Source organism: Zeus faber (assembly GCF_960531495.2).
Source record: "Zeus faber genome assembly, chromosome: 14".
Taxonomy (NCBI): domain Eukaryota; kingdom Metazoa; phylum Chordata; class Actinopteri; order Zeiformes; family Zeidae; genus Zeus; species Zeus faber.
The window spans coordinates 18,155,140-18,177,377 of record NC_137200.1 but is presented as its reverse complement, the minus strand read 5'-3'; the positions used below and the strand labels follow the sequence as shown (position 1 = coordinate 18,177,377).

The 22,238-nt window shown below is 43.6% G+C and overlaps 1 protein-coding gene across 1 annotated transcript in view; it reads right to left on the bottom strand.

The window, feature by feature from the left end:
- The window catches only part of fryb (furry homolog b), a 57,287-nt gene that overhangs the window by 12,882 nt on the left and 22,167 nt on the right, over window positions 1-22,238 (bottom strand). Inside the window, exons 23-50 of the mRNA XM_080013642.1 lie at window positions 21,691-21,880; window positions 21,284-21,408; window positions 20,155-20,212; window positions 19,964-20,055; window positions 19,454-19,626; window positions 18,978-19,138; window positions 17,812-17,922; window positions 17,566-17,720; window positions 16,503-16,602; window positions 15,701-15,872; window positions 14,093-14,349; window positions 13,850-13,996; window positions 13,352-13,520; window positions 12,593-12,683; window positions 11,979-12,049; window positions 10,920-11,070; window positions 9,850-9,953; window positions 7,960-8,051; window positions 7,015-7,108; window positions 6,549-6,771; window positions 5,750-5,871; window positions 4,098-4,285; window positions 3,789-3,883; window positions 3,190-3,388; window positions 2,048-2,269; window positions 1,312-1,510; window positions 491-588; window positions 56-226 (exon numbers count right to left, since the gene is read on the bottom strand). Of these exons, the coding sequence (XP_079869768.1) occupies window positions 56-226; window positions 491-588; window positions 1,312-1,510; window positions 2,048-2,269; window positions 3,190-3,388; window positions 3,789-3,883; window positions 4,098-4,285; window positions 5,750-5,871; window positions 6,549-6,771; window positions 7,015-7,108; window positions 7,960-8,051; window positions 9,850-9,953; window positions 10,920-11,070; window positions 11,979-12,049; window positions 12,593-12,683; window positions 13,352-13,520; window positions 13,850-13,996; window positions 14,093-14,349; window positions 15,701-15,872; window positions 16,503-16,602; window positions 17,566-17,720; window positions 17,812-17,922; window positions 18,978-19,138; window positions 19,454-19,626; window positions 19,964-20,055; window positions 20,155-20,212; window positions 21,284-21,408; window positions 21,691-21,880 (4,030 nt within the window). The remainder of the gene's footprint in view (window positions 1-55; window positions 227-490; window positions 589-1,311; window positions 1,511-2,047; window positions 2,270-3,189; window positions 3,389-3,788; window positions 3,884-4,097; window positions 4,286-5,749; window positions 5,872-6,548; window positions 6,772-7,014; window positions 7,109-7,959; window positions 8,052-9,849; window positions 9,954-10,919; window positions 11,071-11,978; window positions 12,050-12,592; window positions 12,684-13,351; window positions 13,521-13,849; window positions 13,997-14,092; window positions 14,350-15,700; window positions 15,873-16,502; window positions 16,603-17,565; window positions 17,721-17,811; window positions 17,923-18,977; window positions 19,139-19,453; window positions 19,627-19,963; window positions 20,056-20,154; window positions 20,213-21,283; window positions 21,409-21,690; window positions 21,881-22,238) is intronic.

Sequence of the window (22,238 nt, the reverse complement as noted above, 5' to 3'; positions counted from 1 at the left end):
TAATAATAATGGTTATAAAAATAGTACTACCAATAATAATAATGTCGTGCTTTACCTCAGCCATGTAGGTGACCATGTTGAGCGTGACGTCCGCAAAGGCCTCATGGAGATAGCGACACACCACGCTCACCCAGGAGAAAGGGTCCCGCGTGTAGGAGCGCGTCTTGTACAGAGTCATCACGTGAGCCAAGTGGGAGAGCTTGGTGTTCTTCTCCTCCAGACACACCTGGGCAGGGGAAGGGCGAGAAAGAGGGAGAGGGAGGGAGAGAGAGAGAGACAGGGAGAGAGAGGGAGAGAGAGAGAGAGAGAGAGAGAGACAACAGACAAGGAGTAACCTGTTTTATTGCCATACTGTATCAAGACCGGGCAGGTTGATTTGTTTTTGCACATTTTAAAACAGACCTACGCACTTAAAACAGGCTGCACTTTTCTGTTTTTGTTTTCTTGGTTGCTAGGTTTTCTAGATGATCTGTTTCTACGTGTACCGTACCTGCGCGATCCTCTCGGCGCTCTCTTTGCAGAACTGCGTAGGGTGTCCGAAGTGTTGCACCAGGTGAGGCAGCAGACAGAGCACGTTCAGAGGGAAACCTGAGTGCACAGAGGCCGGCATCTCAGTGTCACGTCACACAGGACAAATTCAATCACTGACAATCAGCTGATGGCTGAAAAATAGTTAAATAATAATCACTGCCTGATTCAAAAAATTCCTGGCTGAGTGCTGCGCTACTGAGAAGTGACATTAGCATGAGTGGGTTGCCAGTTGGGAGCGGCACAGCTTCCTGTGTCTAATCTCTGACAATTCTAATAGTAGAAATCGAAATAATTAGCGAGTTTATATAGATTTAAAGGGTACGTTTTCTATTTTATTCCATTTGATCAAAATCTTTGCTTTACCAGTAACTGTTCAAACAGCACAACCGCTCTACTACTGAGAAGCGCCTCACTGTTTTCAAATGCGGCCCAATGGGGCAAACGCTTCGAGTCGAAACATGTGTGGCGGACCAAGGGGCGTGGTCAAGCACTGGCATATGTGTCTTGATGTTTAACATGTTTAGAATTACATATCCCATTCCATTTAAAGCTCGCTTTTTGTGCATCCAAACGTAGCGTTCACTGTAGTGGGTTGCCAGTAGGAAGCGTCGCGTCTTCCCATTGCTAGTCTCTTACGTTAGCGCAGATGTAGCCAAACGAGCTGAGAGATGCTTGTACAGGAAACCCTGGGAAAACCTGACTGTTGCATGCCACCATTGCTTTAGTCTCACAGATTGTCTGACAATATTGTTAGCAAATAAGGTACTGGCCAGTGCTCACCAATGGCTTGTGACGTGTCGACGACAGGCACTCGGGAGACGGGTGTGAGCTGGCAGAAAAGTTGCAGGGTGAGGTCGGAGGTAGCCTGCGACGTGAAGCCCTTCAACAAGAGCTGCTGGAGCCCGGTGAAGCCGCTCCACCTGAGCTGAGCCTGCAGCTTCTCCAGACGCTCGCGGTTCTCTGCTCTATCTAAGGGAACCTAGGAAATGAAAAGGGGTTGTTTGGTTTAGTGGAAGTTTAAAGCGCATATTTTTGGGATTCAATTAGAACTTAACTGATCCCCAGAGGGAAAATCAGGGGATTACATTATTTCAAATGCAGGTCCCCCCTATTTAAAAGACACAATATATTTTTCTTCCATGTATTTGTTTATTTTTGTCTGAATTGGTTCTATTTTCATGTTAGAGAAAGGAAGGTTTTTAGGGCATACAATACATTACAACTGTATTACTGTATATAGTCATGGATTTTGTTTCAATTTATATTTGAACGAACACTCGTGTGACATCTCTGGCGACCCCAACCTGGGGACGGGCACCCCAGGTTGGGAACCACTGCTTTAATGTATATTCTCTTAGTAGTTGGTATATATTATGCTGGAACTTTTAATTCCTGTGACTTTTATTCATTCTTATACATGTTGTCACTTCTTGGGCCTTCATCGTATACTTGTATCTTTTAACAATTCTTTTCTGCTGCAATTGTGTAATCTCCCCCTCCCGAGTGGTTTGTCTACCTTGGATAGGAGCTTGTGAACCAGACGAAGTGACATCTGATACTCAAACTCGAAGTCCGACTCCATGAGCGACACCGCCACCCAGAACACTGTGGCCAATATGGACGAGGGGTGGGAAACGTGGGCGGGGTCCGAAAGAACGCTTGGGTCTATCCGATTGGTGGACGACGTGCAAGAGCCGGGCGTTCTGCCTGGCCGGGCGAGGCCGTGGCTGCTGCATGCCTGCGGAAGACATAGGTTGATTCAATTTGAGGCCTCTTCAAAAACAAAAGGTGTGGAGTGCTCGGAAGTGAAAAGAAACGTGATTGAAAAGGTTCTTTGGTACAACACACAACATGTCAGAGAGGAAAATGTTTCCAATGAACTCTATCAAAAAATATGAAAAGCTTTTATTATAATGGATATTTCATCTATATATGGGTTATATGGATATTTCTATCAATTGATGGTTCTCCATGATCAATTTTTAGCAATATTATCAAATAGGGGGTGGTGTGGTTTAAGCAGCCACATCTGTCATGGGTCTAGGTAGTTGGGCCTGGGATCAAGGTGGCTGTACGCCTGTTTTTCATCAGAGCAATCAACGAACAACAGGTCACACCCCCATCCCAGCTTGTTCCATCTTGCCCACTCTCTACAATAAACTGGTGTGTTTGAAACATCTATGCCTGTGGTTGACCTGCCACAATGTGAAATCTCAAATCAGAAATGTCAAGGTTTATAGTAGCTGTTTCCATGGTTTCAGCAAATACCACCAATAACAGGAACTGGTCTGAGAAGGGTGCATGAAAGCACGGATCCTTAAAAATCATTTTGCAAAAAGCGAGATTGGCTCAGAGCTATGAGAAACACCCACTCAACTATTTCAAAAGGGAGTAAGGAAGCTTTTCCAAATAGAAGAGGCGGCAGAAACTGCAACTTCCGGGTTTAGAGGCTCTTTAAAGACACATGTAGTGGTCGAGCCCATGCCTACTGGCAAAAACAGCCTTCTTCAGAAGGTGGTTTTTGTGCTTGTCTTTGTGCCAGCATTAAAACGTTTTGATAGAAAAGTGCCTTGGAACTTTAGAACTTTAATACAGTAAGATAACTGACAGGACAGGAGAGCAGACAGGTAGAGCTCCAAGAGAGTGGTTCTCTCTTGCCTGTATGCGGTCCAGAGTGGCACTGCGCGGCGGATCGCTGGACTGGTTTCCGCAATCGCCAAACTTCTTGGGCACAGAGTAAGAGCGCTGGTGCCGCTGCGACGAAAGGCCGATAAATCCCGGCCCGGGAAAGTTCAGCATGCCCGTGCTCTTCCTGTTCATCAGCTTGTCGTTGGTCAAAAACTCAGGAGAGGAGGTCCTGTGCAAACGGCACGGTGAGTACTACCAGGTTATGGTTTGACACTTGTCTGTTCTATAATTCTACTTTGATACTGACTCATAGACAATGTTTATTTTGATGGTTTTAGATTAAAAATACTGAACTGCTTAAATGTCATCAAAACCTCACAAAATAACTTCACAAAAAAAAAATACAAGAAGGAAATTACACTATATATTTACCCTTACTGCACAAACCTTAAGAAATATTATGGATGGACTTGACAACATTAAGTATTGACTTTGATATCCAACCCTATGCACTACACACTTTATACAGGCAGGAATGTCAATATTGCCATGACATGCAAACTTTGTTTTGGCAATAATAAAATCAAGTCGTAACAGATAAATTTTTTTCCCATGTCGCAAGAACCCACCTGGTGAGGGCGGCCATGAGGTCACTGTTTTTCAGACATTCGGCAAGATTCACCACGACTGCCTCCAGAGTCAAGAGCACCTCCATCACATAGCCCTGAAAGATAACCAACACATGCACGCATAGAGACAAAATGAGGCGTAGCTTGCTTAGCTAGTTCTGTCAGACAACCTGCCGGCGCCACGAGCTTCCAATCGAAGCAATTGAAGAACTATGTAACGTGGATTATCAAATTCAAATATGAACACAATCAAATTCAAATATTTTCCGATACAGTATCTGTAAAGCACGGCTTTTTCTCTTTCCCTACCTGCACCTCGTCGCCGTGCTCGCCCACCACCTCCACCAGGCGAGAGAGCAGGTCGGATACGGCGTGAGCGTTGATCGGCTGCTTGAGCGCCCTGAAGATCTGGAAGGAGCGGCCGGCGTAGTGACGGGAGGAGCTGCACAGGGCGGTCTGCAGGGCCACGTCGCTCAGCTGCTGCTCCAGGTGGAAGTCTGCAGAATCAGAATCAGTTTTATTTGCCAGGTACATTTGCATATACTAGGAATTTGTTCTGGTGATGTTTGGTTTGTAGAATTGCAGGCAGCAATTCACAGGGTCCAGTTGAGTCATATTATGTACGTATTACAGGTTTCCGAGGTTCCGTAATCCAATGTTCCCAAATCTGCGCTCTGTGATTATATGCGGGGACGTTTGGAGCGTACCAAGGGACTCTCTCTGACGGCGCAGAGAGAGAGTGTCCATTACGCACGGTGCTTCCTTTGCTTTGTTCAATAGGGAACGGAGTAATGGGGCAAGCGGACGCATGGCGGAGCGCATTGCTGGCCCACCGATGGGTTGGGCCCCTCGCGGCCACTGGGCCCCGGTGCAGCTGAAGAACCACAGTGGCTTAAGTACCGCACCGGTGGTACTTAAGCCACTGATTTATTCATTTGTCTTTAATTATATCGACGCCAAGGTGCATCGGCCCACTGGGAAAATACCGGTATGCCAGATTACCAGCCCACCCCTGACGAGACCTCAACTATGTCTGTGCGTACTGCCGTTGTCGTGTTTCAGATACTTTTAGCCCGAAAAACGAGGAGATAAAAAAACCCGGGCTGGACTCTAAATAGAATAATAAGTGAAGTAAAAATGCAGATAAAATAAAATAGTCAAATCTATACAAATAGCCAACAAAAAACAAAAAAAAAATAGAAATCAGAAAATAGTGAGATACAGTATATGAAAATATACAGAATATACAAAATGTGATACTATGCACAGGATCAATCAATGTTATATAAGGGTATACATTTTTGAATATGAATTATTTATATTATATTATTATAGCATTGTAGTACTCCGTACTAACGAGCATATTGCAGTAGGCGCAGTGTAATAACACAGTTTGTATGTTGCACATATATTATTGCACAAGTTGTGTGAATGTGTGTGTATGTGAGTGAGTGAGAGGTGAGGGGTCTTTGCAAGTACAGGCCACACACACACACGCACACACACACATAGAGTAGTTATTGATCATTAAAATTCATATTGAGTTTTCTTTAAAATCCGGTAAAATTGACGTGCTTGTGTTCGGGATTCACAAATATCCATTTTTCACTGCCAATATCCATTTTGAATCTTACACTTTCAAGTAGTGGGCAATTGCAACCACCAATCCAAATCAAATTACTTTTAGCAGAAAGGTCTTAACGTCGCTTCGTGATTCGGTTATTTCAAAGCGAGAGGCTCAAATCGCAAGGATTTCTGACCCCGCCCAGTCTCACCCAAAACAGCTCAGAGGGTAAGAAACTTCAGACTGAATGATGAAGTGAAACGAGATAGAAATTCAGGATGATTTTCAGGCTACATCCTAAATCAAGTTTGCCTTTTGACATCACATTTTAACAAGGGGGAGAGTCTAGAGGCAGTGTTCATGAGCGGCGCTGTAAGTGACAAGTGTTTCCCCTCACCAGACTTAGACTCCTTGAAGACGGAGATGACGTGGCGCAGGAAGTTGCCCAGCTGCTCCGTGCTCTTGGAGTTGGGGTTCTTCGGCGAGATGTCCTCGTGCGCCCACAGCGGGCCGAACGCTCTGAGTAGGGACAACACAGTACTCCAGGCACTGTATACCCACCACCAGCACCGCCACACAGAGTTTACACACACACTGTCACACACACCACACACACTAACACACGCCTGCGTGCGCGTGTGCAGAGATGCACTCAGACTCAAGTGGTCACAAAGGACTATCTCACACACACGTGCTTAAAACCATTTGCACATATGTGAATATTTATTTGTTTTATTTATTTGTTTGTTTGTTATTTTTGTTTAATTTTGAATGTATTGTATATTTGTGAATTTAGTGGATATATAAATACTGTACACTGTATGAGTGTATATTCTACTCTGTAAATGCATTTTTGTTATATAATAATACTGTATTATTTTTAATATTATAATAATAGTACTATATAACCTTTATTATAACCTGTATCAGTATACTACTACTACTACTACTACTACTATCTTATACTCTTACTCTGTACTTCAAGCGTGACAGTTGCTTCAATGCCTGAGGTTCCACCAAGGGGGGTCAATAAAGTGCAATCTTAACTTATCTTAAAAGCACTTACAAATGTGAAGTGCTTTTAAGGGCACATACAGTACACACACAAAACACAAACCCATGACCACATGCATAACACTTCTTAAGGTGTGTGTGTGTGTGTGTGTGTGTGTGTGTGTGTGTGTGTGTGTGTGCACCTGGTGGCGAGGAACTCGATGAGCTTGTTGGTCTTCTCCTCTGTCTCACTCGGCCCGTCCTCCAGGTCCTCCAGGTCGTCGGGGGTGACCACTGGCAGGTTCCCCATGCTGCCCGCCGTGCTGCTGCCTCCGCCCAGGCTGGCGGAGGACGAGTTGGAGGTGGAGCTGAGGCCGGAGTCCACCATCGGAGACGCCTGCCACTCGCGCAGGAAGTCGGGCGTGTCTGGCGGAAGGTAGAGGGTGTGACGGTACAGTGTAATATGTTTTTGTAATAATATAAAAGTGTAATGTTGATGATGATTCAGATGGTTCGGTATTTAATTAAAGTGCAAAACTGTCACACAACTTTCAAACAAAGTATCGCAATATTCGCATATTGGCCTGCACGTTTGTGTGTGTGTCTGTGCAGATCAAGGGGCTTCTTGTGTGCATGCATGTGTGTGTGTTTGCGTTATTTCCTCCTCACTTGACTGCTGGTATTCCGTGTGGTAACTGGACTTGACAGTGAGCGTCTTGTTGTCACTGATCTCTCTGGTCAGCATCAGCACCGAGGCTATGACCTGGAATCACAACAGGAATGAAGACATGAATATATCTATCTATCTATCTATCCCAGAACCTTCACCTTATAATTACTGTGTTCATCTCACTGCTGTAATACTTGTACGCATTTAATTCCTTGATATTTAGGGATCCAGCCCACAGGGTCTTCCTGAAACGGAAATTTTAACTCTAACCCGCCCTCCTCCCAACTCAAACCCGGTGTGGCCCCTGTCCCCGCAAAAGGAAAGCGATTAAATAAAGAATCCGCGATTTTCAGTGACATCTGGTGTGACATGGTCGGAGAGAGTCCACAGGTCGGGTCCAAACGTCCCCGCATATAATATCACAGTAATATTACAGTATCACAGAGCGCAGATTGGGGAACATTGGACTACGGAACCTCGGAAACCTGTAATACGTACCTAACATGGCTAAACTGGACCCTGCGTATTGCTGCTATTATTATTATTATTATTATTATTATTATTATTATTCTCAGTTCTCAAACATTGCACAGATGAACATTACATAAATATATATATAATTTCTGTTGTTGGCATATTTCTGAATGCTGTATATAAAATTGTATTTTTTATTTAATAGTATTTTTATTTTATTGCTATATGGATTTGTATTTATATATATTGTTATTTGTTTTCTATTTGCATTTGTCTCTGGCGTTTGCCACAAAATCTCACTACATGCTGTACAGTGCAATATGTATGTGATTAATACATCTATCCATCCATCCAGCCATCCAACTATCTATCTATCTATCCCTTGTGATAGATAGATATCTATTATTTATTTGAGATAAGCCTTAAGCCCATCTGCATCCAAAATGGAGTGATTAGAAAAATGATCTGACCTGGAAGTTGTTGTTGCAGGAGAGGGCAATGAGGAGGTGCAGGAGGAGACGCTTACTGTGTTCAAACATCTCCGGCCTATAGTGGTCCAGACCTGCACGACATAGTGCACACACACACACACACACACACACACACACACACACACACACACACACAAATTATACAGTGATATGATAATAGGTTTGCTGTAAAATCTATCTATCTTTCTAGACTCTAGTTACTCACCAAAATAGGCGCAGAAAAGGGGATGCTATTTTTGCCAGAGGGGAACGCTGGTACTGAAAGGCAAATTACTACCTTATGTCTTGTCTTCTACATGTTAACGCAATCGGCTCGGTCGTCAACTCACCTTATGCGTCTGTGCGTCCGCCATATTGGAGCGGTCGAAATCTGCTGGTGGGCGGGTGCAGTGTGTGTCGAGGGACCCGGCGCAGCGGACCCCTCTGCGGAGCCGACCGCAGCTTGCCCAACTCCGAAACAAAATTTCACGAAAGTCGGTTCGGAGCCGGGCAAGCCGCAGTCGACTGGAGGGGCCCGCACCCCCCCCCGCCGCACACTGCATCCGATTACCAGCTGATATGTACTGCCCCAATATTGCGACCGTTTACGACAATACAACCCACAAAAAGACGGGGAAAATGACGCTTATTTAGATACCTTTTCGACCCCATTCACAGTCAGTGTGGTCAATCTTTTGATCTATAATGTTGGCCCTACTTAACATATCTGTACTAGTGTGTATATCTGTTGACATATACTATATCATATTTGTACCTTATGTCAGTAAAAAATACACTGAGCAACAACATTTATTTATTTACTTATTCTTTAAAAATGTATAAAGTAGTATTTTGTTGTAGTTGTATGTACTGTATTTTGAGTCTGATTTTCAAGGAACACACAGAACACATATTGTAAGACATGGACATAACGCTCAAGATGAAATGTCTTGACGGGTGCAAACTCAAATCGTGAACGTGAGCTGCAGTCAAGGTTGACAGGTTCCTCTTTGGATGAAGCCAATTACACAACAAAAGAAATTTCCCTTCTTTGACACAGGTGACAGAGAGAAGGCGTGCGTCTCCAGTTGGAGATAACGCGATTGGGTCTGAGGGATGCAGGTCACGAGGAATGTGGCAGCACAAAGCCAAGGCCTGTGCCCGGACGCATGCCTGCCATAGTTGGGGCTGGAGATAAAACACCACGCTGTCACGGAACGCGCTAATTGGATGTCAGGGAAAATACCTCAACAACGTGTGCGTGAGTGTGAGTGTCTGCTGTGTATGTGTTCTGTCTATGTGTGGCAAAATGCTTTTCAGTGTGTGTCTGTATGTGTGTTCACATGTAGTGCGTACAAGAACGTGTATACATTTGTGGGGGCCGTGTGTGTGTGTGTTGTACTATAGCTCTGAGGACCGAGACCAATCTTTGGTTTAGAAGTGCACCGGGAACATGGGTCTTTAATTCCCAGGTGTATTTACTTGGTCCTCACTTTGTTACCAGCACAGGAATGTGTATGTGTGGGCTGCATTTCTATTTGTCTGGCATTACAGCAAATGACGGGTGGGGCAGATCTCGATCCTATATGTGACGCTAAATGGTGGTGAAAAGCCATCTCAGATTCCAGAAGTTCACCCCCATGTCCTCCCATTGTAAGTATGTGAGAGAGAGAGAGAGAGAGAGAGAGAGAGAGAGAGAGAGAGAGAGAGAGAGAGAGAGAGAGAGAGAGAGAGAGAGAGAGCGAGAGAGAGAGAGAGAGGAAGGAAACTGGCTGCACAAAGAAGGGAAGGAGAAAAAAAAAACAGGGATGGGGAGGCAGAAACGGAAATGGAGCCTGAGAGAGTGTGTGTGTGTGTGTGTGTGTGTGTGTGCGTGCGTGTGCGTCATACCCAGAAAGAGAGCATGCAGCAGCAGGGGCAGATGCAGGGCCCAGTCTTCTCTCACGCTGTGATCGACCACCATCTCCGTCATGAAGATCACTGCTATGTTACATCTGAAGACAGAACATCAGCAAGTTGTTCATGTCTCGCTGGAGGAAACGTTGCGCAGAGCTGTAGGCTTTGTGTCATTTGAACTACTGTTCCACGACAAAGCACAGGCTTGGATGGAAACGCTCTCTATTGTCGTATTCATCGCATGTATTATGTGGAGTCAGGTTTCCACTATTTGCACAGCCCTTCATTACGGTCTCAAACGGCTTTACAGTACAACCATTAACCCTCCATTAACTTTATGGACTGACTGTCAATAAAAACCTCACAAATGTATCTGTAACAACAGGTGTGGTATTGCACTTCCAACCTACTTTAAGGCACAATGGGGGGATTTAGGGGGGAAGTCTATGTTTCCTTAGAAATATTCTCTCTCTCAGACGCTCTACAATGCAGTGGAATGAGCTGGCAGAGCAGGTGTTTGTATGACCCCTCTATTTAAAACAAGTGATGGATTTAATTCATGTATTTATTAGCGGCCGGTGGTCATTGTTGTCTAAACAGGCTCTATTATTATGGTAGGGAGAGGTTTGTAGGGCATACAATACATGAGAACATAAAGGGGGCGGTTTCGCAGACAGGGGTTTAACCTTAAGGGCACAGATAAGAAAATATGACTTGGGGATTAATAAAGTACCTCTATCCATCTATCTATCTATCTATCTTAAATTAATCCAGAATTTAAAAAGTCCTTTCTAAGATGTTTCTTAATTTAGGATGAATGAGTTGCAGACTAGGAAGTCCTGGACTATGGTGATGAAGGACTAGTCAGCTCCTTCTGTCTGCTCTTGGTGCTGGTCTTAGTCCAGATGATCCATTTCCTCTGTTGTCAAGGTCGACCTGGAGGCCCCACGTCCATTAATATAAAGATAAACCTGCCTCTGGTCAGGTTTCATTTAAACCTCCACTTAGACCGAGATTAGCTCTAATCTTCCTTCTGGAAATCAGATTTATTTTGTGATGCGTACCGGTGCAATGGCCCTCTAGGAGTGATGGTCTCCGGCAGGTAGTCGACCAGCGGGGCCCAGCAGCCCCCATTGACCGGCATGGGCAGCGGCTGAGAATGGTTGTTCTCCAGGACGTTGATAACCCAACCCGCGTAAGGTGGGAGTGGGTCAGCTACAGGAATAGACCAGTCATTTGAATGAACACTCGCAAACATCGTTGCATGAGGACATTTACTCAAATCGGGGTTCATACTGGCATTACAAATTAAATGATTTAAATCATTTCCCTGGCATCATCTGTGTTGTACAAGCGATCCTGGAAATGTTTAATGATTACGTTGCGATTTGGAAACAAAAACCAGGGAGAGCATGGGCAGGATTTCAATGGCATTTCAAGCACTTCGGCGCACAGTACTTCAATTTCTGAGGACGAAATTAATGCGCTCTAAGCACCTCAAGGGCCCAGCAAGGACCCCTTAGAATATCCTGCTGAATGAATAAAACTAACTGTAGCCTTTTAAGTATCGGCGATGAGATACACACGGCGTGCCCAACGTGACAGATTGAGGACGAGATGAAGTCATGTTAGCGCCACATGGCAAACAAGGCCCCATGACCAGGCAGTGCCACTATGCGTGGCATGTTAAACGCGTGACGGTAGTTCTCGGTCAAATCCCCCTCCCAATGCAAATGACTGCTGACGTCTGACAATGTGCATGCGCCTTTTCCAGTGTTATGACAGGGCTTGGCTCGGGGCCAAAAGACATGCATGATATGAGAGGACGCATAAAATACACCGTCACCTTTTATTAGCATTGGCTGTGGGGTGTTTGCTATCCGCTCTTTATGACTAGGAGTTAATAAGGAGTGAATAATGGTAATAAACAAAACAATAATCATAATGATGATGATGATGATAATGAAATAAAAAAAAAAATATATATATATATATATTATTATTTATAATACCATTTATAACAAAGGATGTTTTTTCTCTCTCTCACACAGGCTTCAGTGAGTTACTACAATAGCTCAACATGAGTTGTGTTTTGTGTCTGTGTACGTGTACGTGTGTCTTACTCTTTTCGTCCTCGTATGAGCCTCCTGAGCTGTTACTGTAGCGAGACTCCAGTCGGTTGTGAGCCCGAGCCCTGGCGAGAGAAACCACACAACGCAACAAGACATTTAAAGGGGTGATCCAGAAGATGGTTTTGTTTAAAAAAACTAAAAAATAAAATAAAAAATCCCATATTTGATATTCATCCCATATTTAGTAAGCTCTTGAAACTAAACTGTTGATATGGATGAACATTCACAAAAAAGAACAGCGTCCTCAGATGGAAAAATGGAGTGCACTTGTTCCACTTTTAAGAATTTTAAGTCTAAGTACATTTAAGGGGCAACTTGCAGGTTGGCATTGAATTAACGACTGGCGAAATGATTAAGAGATTCAATTTGAGAATGATGGGGTTTTTTTCGACTCAATTTTGTCATGCCACGGCCACCTAAAAATCGGACGCTGCCCGGGAACTTGAACGTGATGTAACCGGACGTCACGCGGAACTTCCTTTTGTTTACTTTGTCTAAACGCTCTTTACTTCTAAATGATAAATCTGCAACACAGTACTTCACCATCCTGAATAGTTGTGAAACCAACTGACTTTTGCTCTTTTCGCCCTCGTTTTGGTACGGACCTCTCGTCGCTCTCTCGGGCCAGCTTGGTCTCGTCCGTCTCGGGGAAGTTCTCCTGACCGGCCACCACCGTGTTGCTGCTGGAGGTGGTGCCTGGGCAAGAGCAACCAAAACAAACGCTATACACAAAATACTGTCGGATGAAAAACGATGGAAGAGAGAGAGAAGAACAGAGGTATCACTCGCTCTTTCGCCGTCTAATTTGAAGACTGTTAATATTTGTATTATACGACTGAGAGAGAAAGGTGCACTCTAAAAACAGATTGATATACGGGTCAATGATGTGACACTTTTTGTGTCCGATTATCATTAAAAAAAACTAGATATGAAGACCCAGACTAAAAAAATCTCTTTAACGTACCCCAATTTCCAACCACTTTCAATCTTTTTTTTGTGTTCATTCATTTTGCGTGTTTTGTTGCTTAAAAGTCCAAAAATGTCTCTGACAGTGAAAAGGCTTATTTACGGCTGTACCGTCCGACATTTTTAACACGTTAACAACAGTTGTCAAAAATGTAACAAACCATGTTTCAACTTCCTTTCAACTTAATAGACATATATAAACAACATCTTTTTTTGGACAAAATAAAAAAGCCCGAAATGCATGTGCCTCAATATTTTTGTTTTGACTCCCGAAAAACGTATCTGTCATTGACCCACAGGCTGCACTGTCATTTCAGCAGTCTGAGCGCATCGAATGAAAAAAAACAATGAAATGTCTCCCGTCTCCCTGTCGTTAGCCCGTCAGTCTTCCTCCCGACCTGTGTGCGAGGCGGAGGACTTGTTGCTGGCGGCGAAGCGGTAGAAAGGAGGGTTGTCGCAGTGCAGCACCACGGGGTTGACCGGGTCCGTCTGCTGCAGCTCGAACAGCAGCTCCTCCATGGTCTGGATGGTGTTGTTGCGGCACAGGTAGATCACCACCTTCTTGATCTGAAACACATAAACTTCATTATTTATTGTTTTTTTCATCTTTTATGTGTGCCCATTTATCGGTTTACATTTAATATATATATATATATATATATATATATATATATATAATTTTTATATTTATCCATTTGTTTATTGTTCATGACCGAATCTAACAGTTCATCGCTAGGTTGATTTTTCTGGTTAATTTTATTGTTAGCTTCTTCTTATTATTATTACAATTGTACTGCTCAGATTTTTAAGCCCCGTCTGCCAGATGCTCCAAACTGTTATTACCTGGTTCGCAGGTTGTGAAAAGTCTGCGGATGTTTGGCGTTGCGTAAACTCACGTAGGGCAGCAGCGTGGTGTCGCTGCTCACGCCGCACAGGCTGATGAGGAACTGCAGGGCCACCCGCAGGTTGTTGCTCCACCTCTCGCTGGTCACCAAGGTGTTCCAGGCATTCTCCATCTCCGGACCCGGCACCTCATCTCCATACTGATCGCATAAAGATGCAGAGGAAGTTTGGGGTTATTTGGGTAAAAAAAAATATATATATTATTTTTTTGGGGTGGGGGTGGGGTTTCTCTTTACCTTAGCGGTCATGAACATGAGGTTGTTAAGCACCAGTGAGGTGGCCTGCAGGGAGCCCCAGCCGCTCCCCCTCAGACTTGAGGACAGCCCCAAGCTGTGTGCCCGCCCGCGGTGCTCTTCGTCCGGGGTGCAGGGGCTGGAGGCCGGGGGCAGGAGCCCGTTGTCCACCAGCTCTATGTTACTGAGCCAGGGGAGCAGGTAGGACAGCATGATCTGCCTGCCGTTGGGGTGGGTGGTGGAGAAGCGCTGGCTCACCTCTGCGGGCGGAAGAGCAGTTGACAATGAATTGTCATCATTTTTTGTCTTTTTTGTTAATTTCATGCCACTTACTTAGTGTAAGCTTATTATTATAATATGATAATACAGGTCTACGTATGGCAGAAGAGCTTTCTATCCAGATCAAATATTGGAACGTAACTTAATTTCCCTCAAGCCAACTGATGGAAATGCATATAATCCACATTCTGTTTAATTGCGGCGTTTCCAATATTGGCTCCCCCTCACATTTGGATGGAAACTTATGATTTTGGAATCCAACAATTTCAGCTCAAGTAATTGCAATCAGGTTATAATGTCATCATAATCGTGACACCTCTGCGACAGTTCCTCCAAACATATGAGCGGTGCAATGGTTCAGAGGAGAAATCCGCACATTATGACGCAAACGATGCATCTGTCACAAGATATCCCATAATAAACGACTCGGCTTCAACAGATCCCGAGAGCCTCGGGTATGTCACCGCACAACTACACCCGTTAACATGGTTGAATTTAAAGAACAGCTATCAGGGTTTTTCTTTTAAGAATTTACAATCTTGGGCTATGGAGAAGATAGTTTGGGAAAAAAAAAAAAGGCAGAAAGGACCAAAATACAGGAAACATGTAGGTGTTTGTAGTTTGCAGGTAAAAAAGGCAATTTGTTTTCTACATCTGGGGCCGGTGACATGACAGGCGAGAGTCGATGTCTCTCTGCCACAGTCTGCAGGTTGACCAGTTAGTTTCACAGCTATTCACGATGGGGACGTACTGTGTTTACAAACTCTAGCTCTAACAATATAAAATATAAACCGGATAAATTATTTAGAAGTAAAGAGTTTTTACGCAAAAAAATCCAGTTGTTACAAGATAAAATGCGTTTAGTTGCCGTTCACTGTGGCGCTGGCCCTGTCCTATCTCCCCCACGGGACGCCATGTTCAAGTTCGCAGGCAACGTCACCTTCTTAGGCGTGGCTTAAATGAGTCCAGCTGTAATTCCAAGTGATTTTTTATATATATATATATATATATATATATATATATATATATATATATATATATATATATATATATATATATAAATAAATGCGTCCTAAATTTAATTGCAACGTAATTTCCCCACCGATGAATTCACTGGGTGAACCAACCTTCAAAGTAACCAAAAGATCTCCACCCCCACTCAGCAGACGTTGGTGTCTCACGGTGTCTAACAGGTCATTTGTGTCCTTGGCATTCCTCGAAAGCATTCCCAGGGACGTTCCTTTTTTGTCATCTTCAGTTTTGTTACTAATTCAGTCACCGTGTAACGGGGCTTGCAGGCACTGTGTCCCCGGGGGTGTGTGGTTGACGTACCTGAGAAGAGCGGCAAGGTGAGCTCTGGATACATGTTGGCCAGCTGGGTGGAGAGCTGGGCCAGGTTCACGCTGTACAGGGGCGGCAGCGGCCCGTGGGTCCCGTATAAAATGTTGCCGGGCTTTTGCTCCACCATCCGCTTGGAGTACACACACAACTTGGACTCCAGCACCTGCGGGCACATTAGTGGAACTTTACTTGTGCTGGTACTAATATCACAATATATATAATACAGTATCATCAGTCTATGGAATTGGGTTGTGAAAAGTTTGCACGTGTTGTATGTGTGTTTAGGCCTGTCACAAAAACTACTTTTGTTTGACGATAGACAGACAGACAGATAGATGGAAAGATATAGACAATAATAATAAAAACAAGGGCAATATAAGGAAAATGTGAAATATAATTATTGACTGTACACAATAAAATCCGAGAATATACACAAAATCTTTTTTATATTCATACAGTGTATATATATATATGAAAATAATTAAATTAAATAATCAACCGGAAAATTTTGTTCATATACAATAACTAATGAAATAAAGATAGCTGTGAACCAGAAGTCTCAACCTAATGACAAAAAATTTAATATCAGACCAAAAAATAATAATACAAATAAATGAATAAATAAATAATAATAATAATAATAATTATTATTATTATCAGACCAGAAAATAATATTACAAATAAATGAATAAATAAATAATAATAATAATATTTATTTATTATTATTATTATTATTATTATTATTAAAATATGTGATTGTGTGTGCGAATGTGTATGTGTGAGTTAACTGCACCTGCATTAACTGCATGGAGATTTCATAGATCTCCCTGCTGGTGTCGGAGGCCTTGAAGAGCACCAGATTAAGCAAGGTGACGAGGTCACAGGGGTAATTTCTGTCACAAACACCACACAACACAAACACCACGGTGAAGTTTTAGTTCAAATGTGGACACGCTGAACTCCCCGCTGCAAGTCAAACGTTTCAGCAGTATTATCTCAACACTCAATTACAATTAAAGAATGTTTGCTGAGCAGTCTTGCTATGATGACAAGAAAGTTGAGACGGAGAAATGTTTTATTTCATATATTTTGCTCAAAGAATATACCAAAAAATGTAAAGAAAATTTACACAATTGCTGTGGCCACCTGCCATTCCTTCACAGCCCCAAAGGGGTCAGCAGACCTGGGTTTGGGTCACAACTGTCGGCAGTTGAGGACACGTCTCCAAATTAATATTGGGAAATATGAAGGAGAACTACGAACTTTTGCTAACAGGGCTCATTCTGGCATTACAAATTTAAATTCAAGGATTTAGGAGTACTTTTTTTAAAGACTATTTTTTTTGTCATTTTCAAGGACAAAACAAATATAATACATTTTCAATGTGTTCAATCTTTATGAATTTATATATAATATAATCTTAATCTCATTGTCCATAACTTATATAAGTACATATATATACAGACAAACACATATTAATCTCACTGCCATCTACTATTTTAAGTGTCTATTTCCAACCATGCTGGATTAAATGCACATTTCCCTGGCATCCTCCATGTTGATTCTAGTGATGTTTAATTACTTTACGATGTGAATAACAAAACCAGGGAGAATATCACCGGTTTTCAATGATCGCGCTATTTTCAAGGACTGTTTAAGCACTTCCAAGGTATTCCAGTAATTACATTTCTGAGGACGAAATTCAAGCACTTCAAGCACCTCAAGGACCTGGTTAAGAACCTGTGTTCGTTCATGGAGAGCAAAAAGTAAATCAAGCCAAATCCACCAATCATTAGGTATCCAGATGAATGGCTATGGTGCCCTGGAGGTAAGGGAAGCTGTTTATCGTTGCCGACCTGTTGCCGCAGACTGTAGCGATGGCCTTGAAGCATCCTGAGGCCAGTTGGTAGGATCCAGTGAAGCAGCGATCCACCGCCCAGTTGAAGAGGTTGACCTGGTCTGGGTTCAGCTCTAACAGCAGGATGACCACCTCGCAGCCCAGACGGTGGACCTACGGTAACGGAGAATTAACAAATTAAGGATGACAAAAGCACGGAGAGCAGCTTGACGTTTCAAAGGGATGGACCCGGACCGTGACCTACCCGCAGGTCGTGGCAGGCCAGGATGTTGTCCAGCCATTTGTAAAGGTAGCCGTCGGTGGACAGGCCCACGTTGTCAAACACTGGGCCGCAGCAGAGAACCGCTGACATCGCCTTGGGAACCAAAATATGGACAAACTGAACTGAACTGAACTAATGAGAATATTACAGGGATGCCATTGAGGACCTTCAGGGACCCTAAAGGGGCCGACCAGCCCTCTCCCCATGATTCTGGCCCAAAACATAACTCTGTCGCCTCCTTGCTGAGGTCGCAGCCTTGTTGGGACATGGAGGCCATCCACCAACCATCCACTACTCCATCCATCTGGACCATCCAGATGGATGGAGTCTTGTTTACAAGACTGTTTGAAAATGAGTCTTCATGTATTTCTGGGCCCACTGCAACTGTTTCTGCTTGTGAGCATTGGTTCGGGGTGGCCCAATAGTAGGTTTATGCACAACTGCAAGCCTCTGGAGGATCCTACACCTTGAGGTTCACGGGACTCCAGAGGCACCAGCAGCTTTGAATACCTGTTTGCTGCTCTGTAACGGCATTTTAGCAGCTGCTCTCTTAATCCCATGAATTTGTCTGGCAGAAACCTTCCTCCTTCTGCCTTTATCTGCACCAACCCGTCTGTGCTCTGAATCAGCCACAAATCTCTTCACATTACGATGATCACGCTTACGTTTTTGTGAAATATCTAATGTTTTCATACCTTGTCCAAGGCATTGCACTATTTGAGGCTTTTCGGAAGCAGAGCGTTTTTTTTCACCATATTGCTTGAAACCTGTGGCTGCTTAATAATGTGGAGCGTCCTTCTTAAGTAGTTTCCTTTAATTGGGCTCACCTGGCAAACTAATTATGACAGGTGTCTGAGATTGATTTCAGTGATCCAAAGAGCTCTAAGACACAATACCATCCATGAGTTCGATTGAAAAACAAAAAATTGTTTATGACACTTAAATCCAATTTGCTCAATCATTTGGAACGTGTATATATATAATTATTATTGTTATTATGATTCTTATTAATAATAATCATAATAAAAAAATAAAAAATTGTTATTATAATAATAATACAATTATATTTAAATTATTATTATTATTATTATTATTATTATTTTAAGAAAAATGTATTAATAAAATTTTTTGTGTGTGCGCTGGCTTACCTTCAGAGCGCAGTACTGGTACCGGGTGATCTGGTGGTTTCGGTCGCTATAGCGATCAAGCGGCGTGAACATGACGCTGAAGGGACCGGCCCACTGGCTGAAGAGGATGAAGAGGTGGTGCCTCAGCGACTGCTGGGGGAAGAGGAAGCGCCTGTGGTGGACTGGAGAGACGGAGAAGGAGTTCAATGAGACCAGATCCGGCGGCACTTTTGCACCACTTTTGTGAGATGGCAACGGATCTTATTTGGTGTTCACTGCGTGTTGGAACTGAATGTTTAATTCAAGGATTTATTAATGGAACTGAAACAAAAGCACAATATTTTCCTTTTTTTGAAACATTAAACCCTTTTTTAATATGTTTAGAAAAAAGAAAAGATGAGTACTAAAATATTTCCAGTTCACTGCGAATAAAAGGAAACATTCTTTTTGGTCACAGCCGCTCAAACTGCTCTAAGGTTTGGGGCGTAGGTACTAACCGGGGACACACTGGATGAGGTTGGCCACCAAGCCGCTGAAGTGGGCCCTGATGTCCTTCAGCACGTCCAGCTCTTTCTCGTTCTCCGCTTCCAGCAGCATCCGCGTCAGGTCCACGTACTCGAGGAACAAGGCTCCCAGCGCCAGGGAGTCTCGCTCCAACGCTCCATTGGTGCTGCGGTCATTGTCAAATTTCACGATTAAAGCCCCGCTTCACACCGCAGGCGATAAACGACGACAACAAACCCGAAGTCCGTTCGTTGTTGTGGAGTCGGATTCCGCCACGCGAAAAAGTTGTCGGGCCGACAATACGCAGGAAGTAACTGCGCTCATGGTTTTTTTACTTGGACTCCTGGTTTGTTCTTGTCGTTTCTCGTATTCAGTGTGAAGCGTCCTAGCACAGATCAAGACTTCTGGAGAGGGAAAGTCACACTCCAACCACCCATCATGGGAGAGGGCATGGCGTCGTAATAATGCAAGAAATATTTCCTCATATATCGTTTCTGTGTTACCTGTCGCTAATGACTCCTGCGTCGGCAAGGAGCTCGAAAATCCTCAGCAGCTGCAGCCGGAGCAGATCTCGTCGTTCCCGCCGCTTCTTATTCTGGAAAGAATGAACCAGGTTTTAAGTCGCCACCGCACGAGGAAGCGCAAGCATTATCCCAGGGACCCCCAATCATGTGTGTGTGTGTGTGTGTGTTACCTCGGGCCTACGTTCCAGTGCCTCTTTCATTAGCGGGTGAAGCTCCTCTACGAGTTCCCTGCGAACACATCGACACGTAAATGATCAGATGTGAAGCCGCCCGTGAAGCTCAACTCGCTGACACACAGGGACGGAATCGGAATCGACCTTCCGACTCTCAGTCTGAATCGCTTGCAGTGGTATGAGGATAAACAGAGAACCATGGACCTTCACAGTCTCTATTTTCTGGGAAAGTTATGCTACCGCAACTACAAGTGACACATGCCCCAAAATCGCAGGTCCCTGAGCTCTGCTCCGGGAGTGTCTCGTCTCGTTCAATGAGAATGACCTCGGGGGTTAAAAACAAATAGGCTCCCCGCTGACAATGTTGTTCCCTTATCGTTTGAGACACCCCGCCGCCTGCCCTCACGCCATCAGTGAGGCTGCGTTTTCTTCTCAGGGCGTCAGAGGTATGCCACTCATCTCAGGAATGAAAAGGATGTTCAGACGGACGGACGTGGAACTTACAAGCCAATGTGAAAAAAGCCTACATGGTCCACGTCCGGCGGTCATTTTGCAACGTGGACTCATATCTCAACTTGATGAACTTTTTTCTTATTTTATTATTTTTTTGAATTAAATAACTGACCCTAACCCCAACCCAACCCTATTTTAAGCTCTATTTTTTTCATTTTCAAGTACTTCACACAGAACAAATATAATCAACTTTCAATGTGATCTTTATTAATTAAAATATAATCTTAGACTCATTGTCTATTGTTGATATTAGTATATCTATAGATCTATTATTAATCTCTTTGTCACATATTATTATTTTATTAAGTTTCTCTTTCCAGCTATGCTGAATTAAATGTACATTTCTCGGGCATCATCTATGTCGTATTAGAGTTTCGGGAAAAACCTTATTATGCTTCAATATGAAGAACAAAACCCGTGGGAATATCACAGGTTTTGAATAATCAAATTTTTTTTCCATTTAAGAACTTCAGCACAAAAGGGGGCTATTTTCAAGGTATTCGAGGTACTTCAATTTCCCAGGATGAAATTCAAGCACTTCAAGCACCTCAAGGACCTGGTTACGACCCTCCATAAAGAACCCATTGAAAAACGACTTTTGCGGCGGCGGTACCTGAAGACAAGGGCGTTGGTGCGTCCGAAGCCCAACACCAAGGACTCGGTGATCTCCAGACTCTCGGCTCTCATCAAGGGGACGAGCTGTTTCAGGAGCCAGGCCACTGAGGGAGTGCCGATCACCTGAAACACACACACACACACACACACACACACACACACACACACACACACAAATAAGCAGGAAGAGGGGGTGAGAACGTCTCGAACGGTCGAAGATTGCACTACTTGACTGTAAAGCAGCCTTAAAGGCAACATTTACAGCAGCTATGTTACGAAATCACAATAACCGAGATCCCAGACGATATCCAGTCTCATATCGGGCTCTCTGAGGTCATCGATCCAAAAAAAACGTCACGACACAGAAACCCAACCGTCAACAATCACAGCTGTCGCGCCACGAACCTTGTTGTCGTAGGCGACGCTGCCATCGGGCGTGGTGGCGGTGATCTCCGGGGTGGACGCTCGGAGGTGGCCGGGGGACATGATGCTGGGCTTGGCTACGCCCAGACACAGGATCAGGTAGTTCCGCCACAGAGGGATGTAGCTCTCGCTGGAGCCAGCGGTGCTGGTCTTTTTGGCGTTGACCGGACTGCTGTGGAAACAAAGGATATAAGGGCGAAAGCCTTGAAACAAAGATTTATTTTTACTTTATCTTGTTTGCTTTTATACTTAAACTGGTGGACTATCCAAGGTTCAGAAAGTACAAGTCCTGCCATGTTTTTTGCAAAAAAGATCCAAATAATATTATATTATATTAATATTATACTATAATATCAGGCTGCAGAAATCGTCAGCTATAGCAAGGGTGGCAGGTAATTTCCATCGAATTGAAAAGAGTGGAAATGTAAAATATCTGCATAATAACAATATATGTAGTTTTACATAAATAATTTGTCACAATAATATGATAGTATTTGTGACAAATACCCTGATAACTATCATTTGACAAT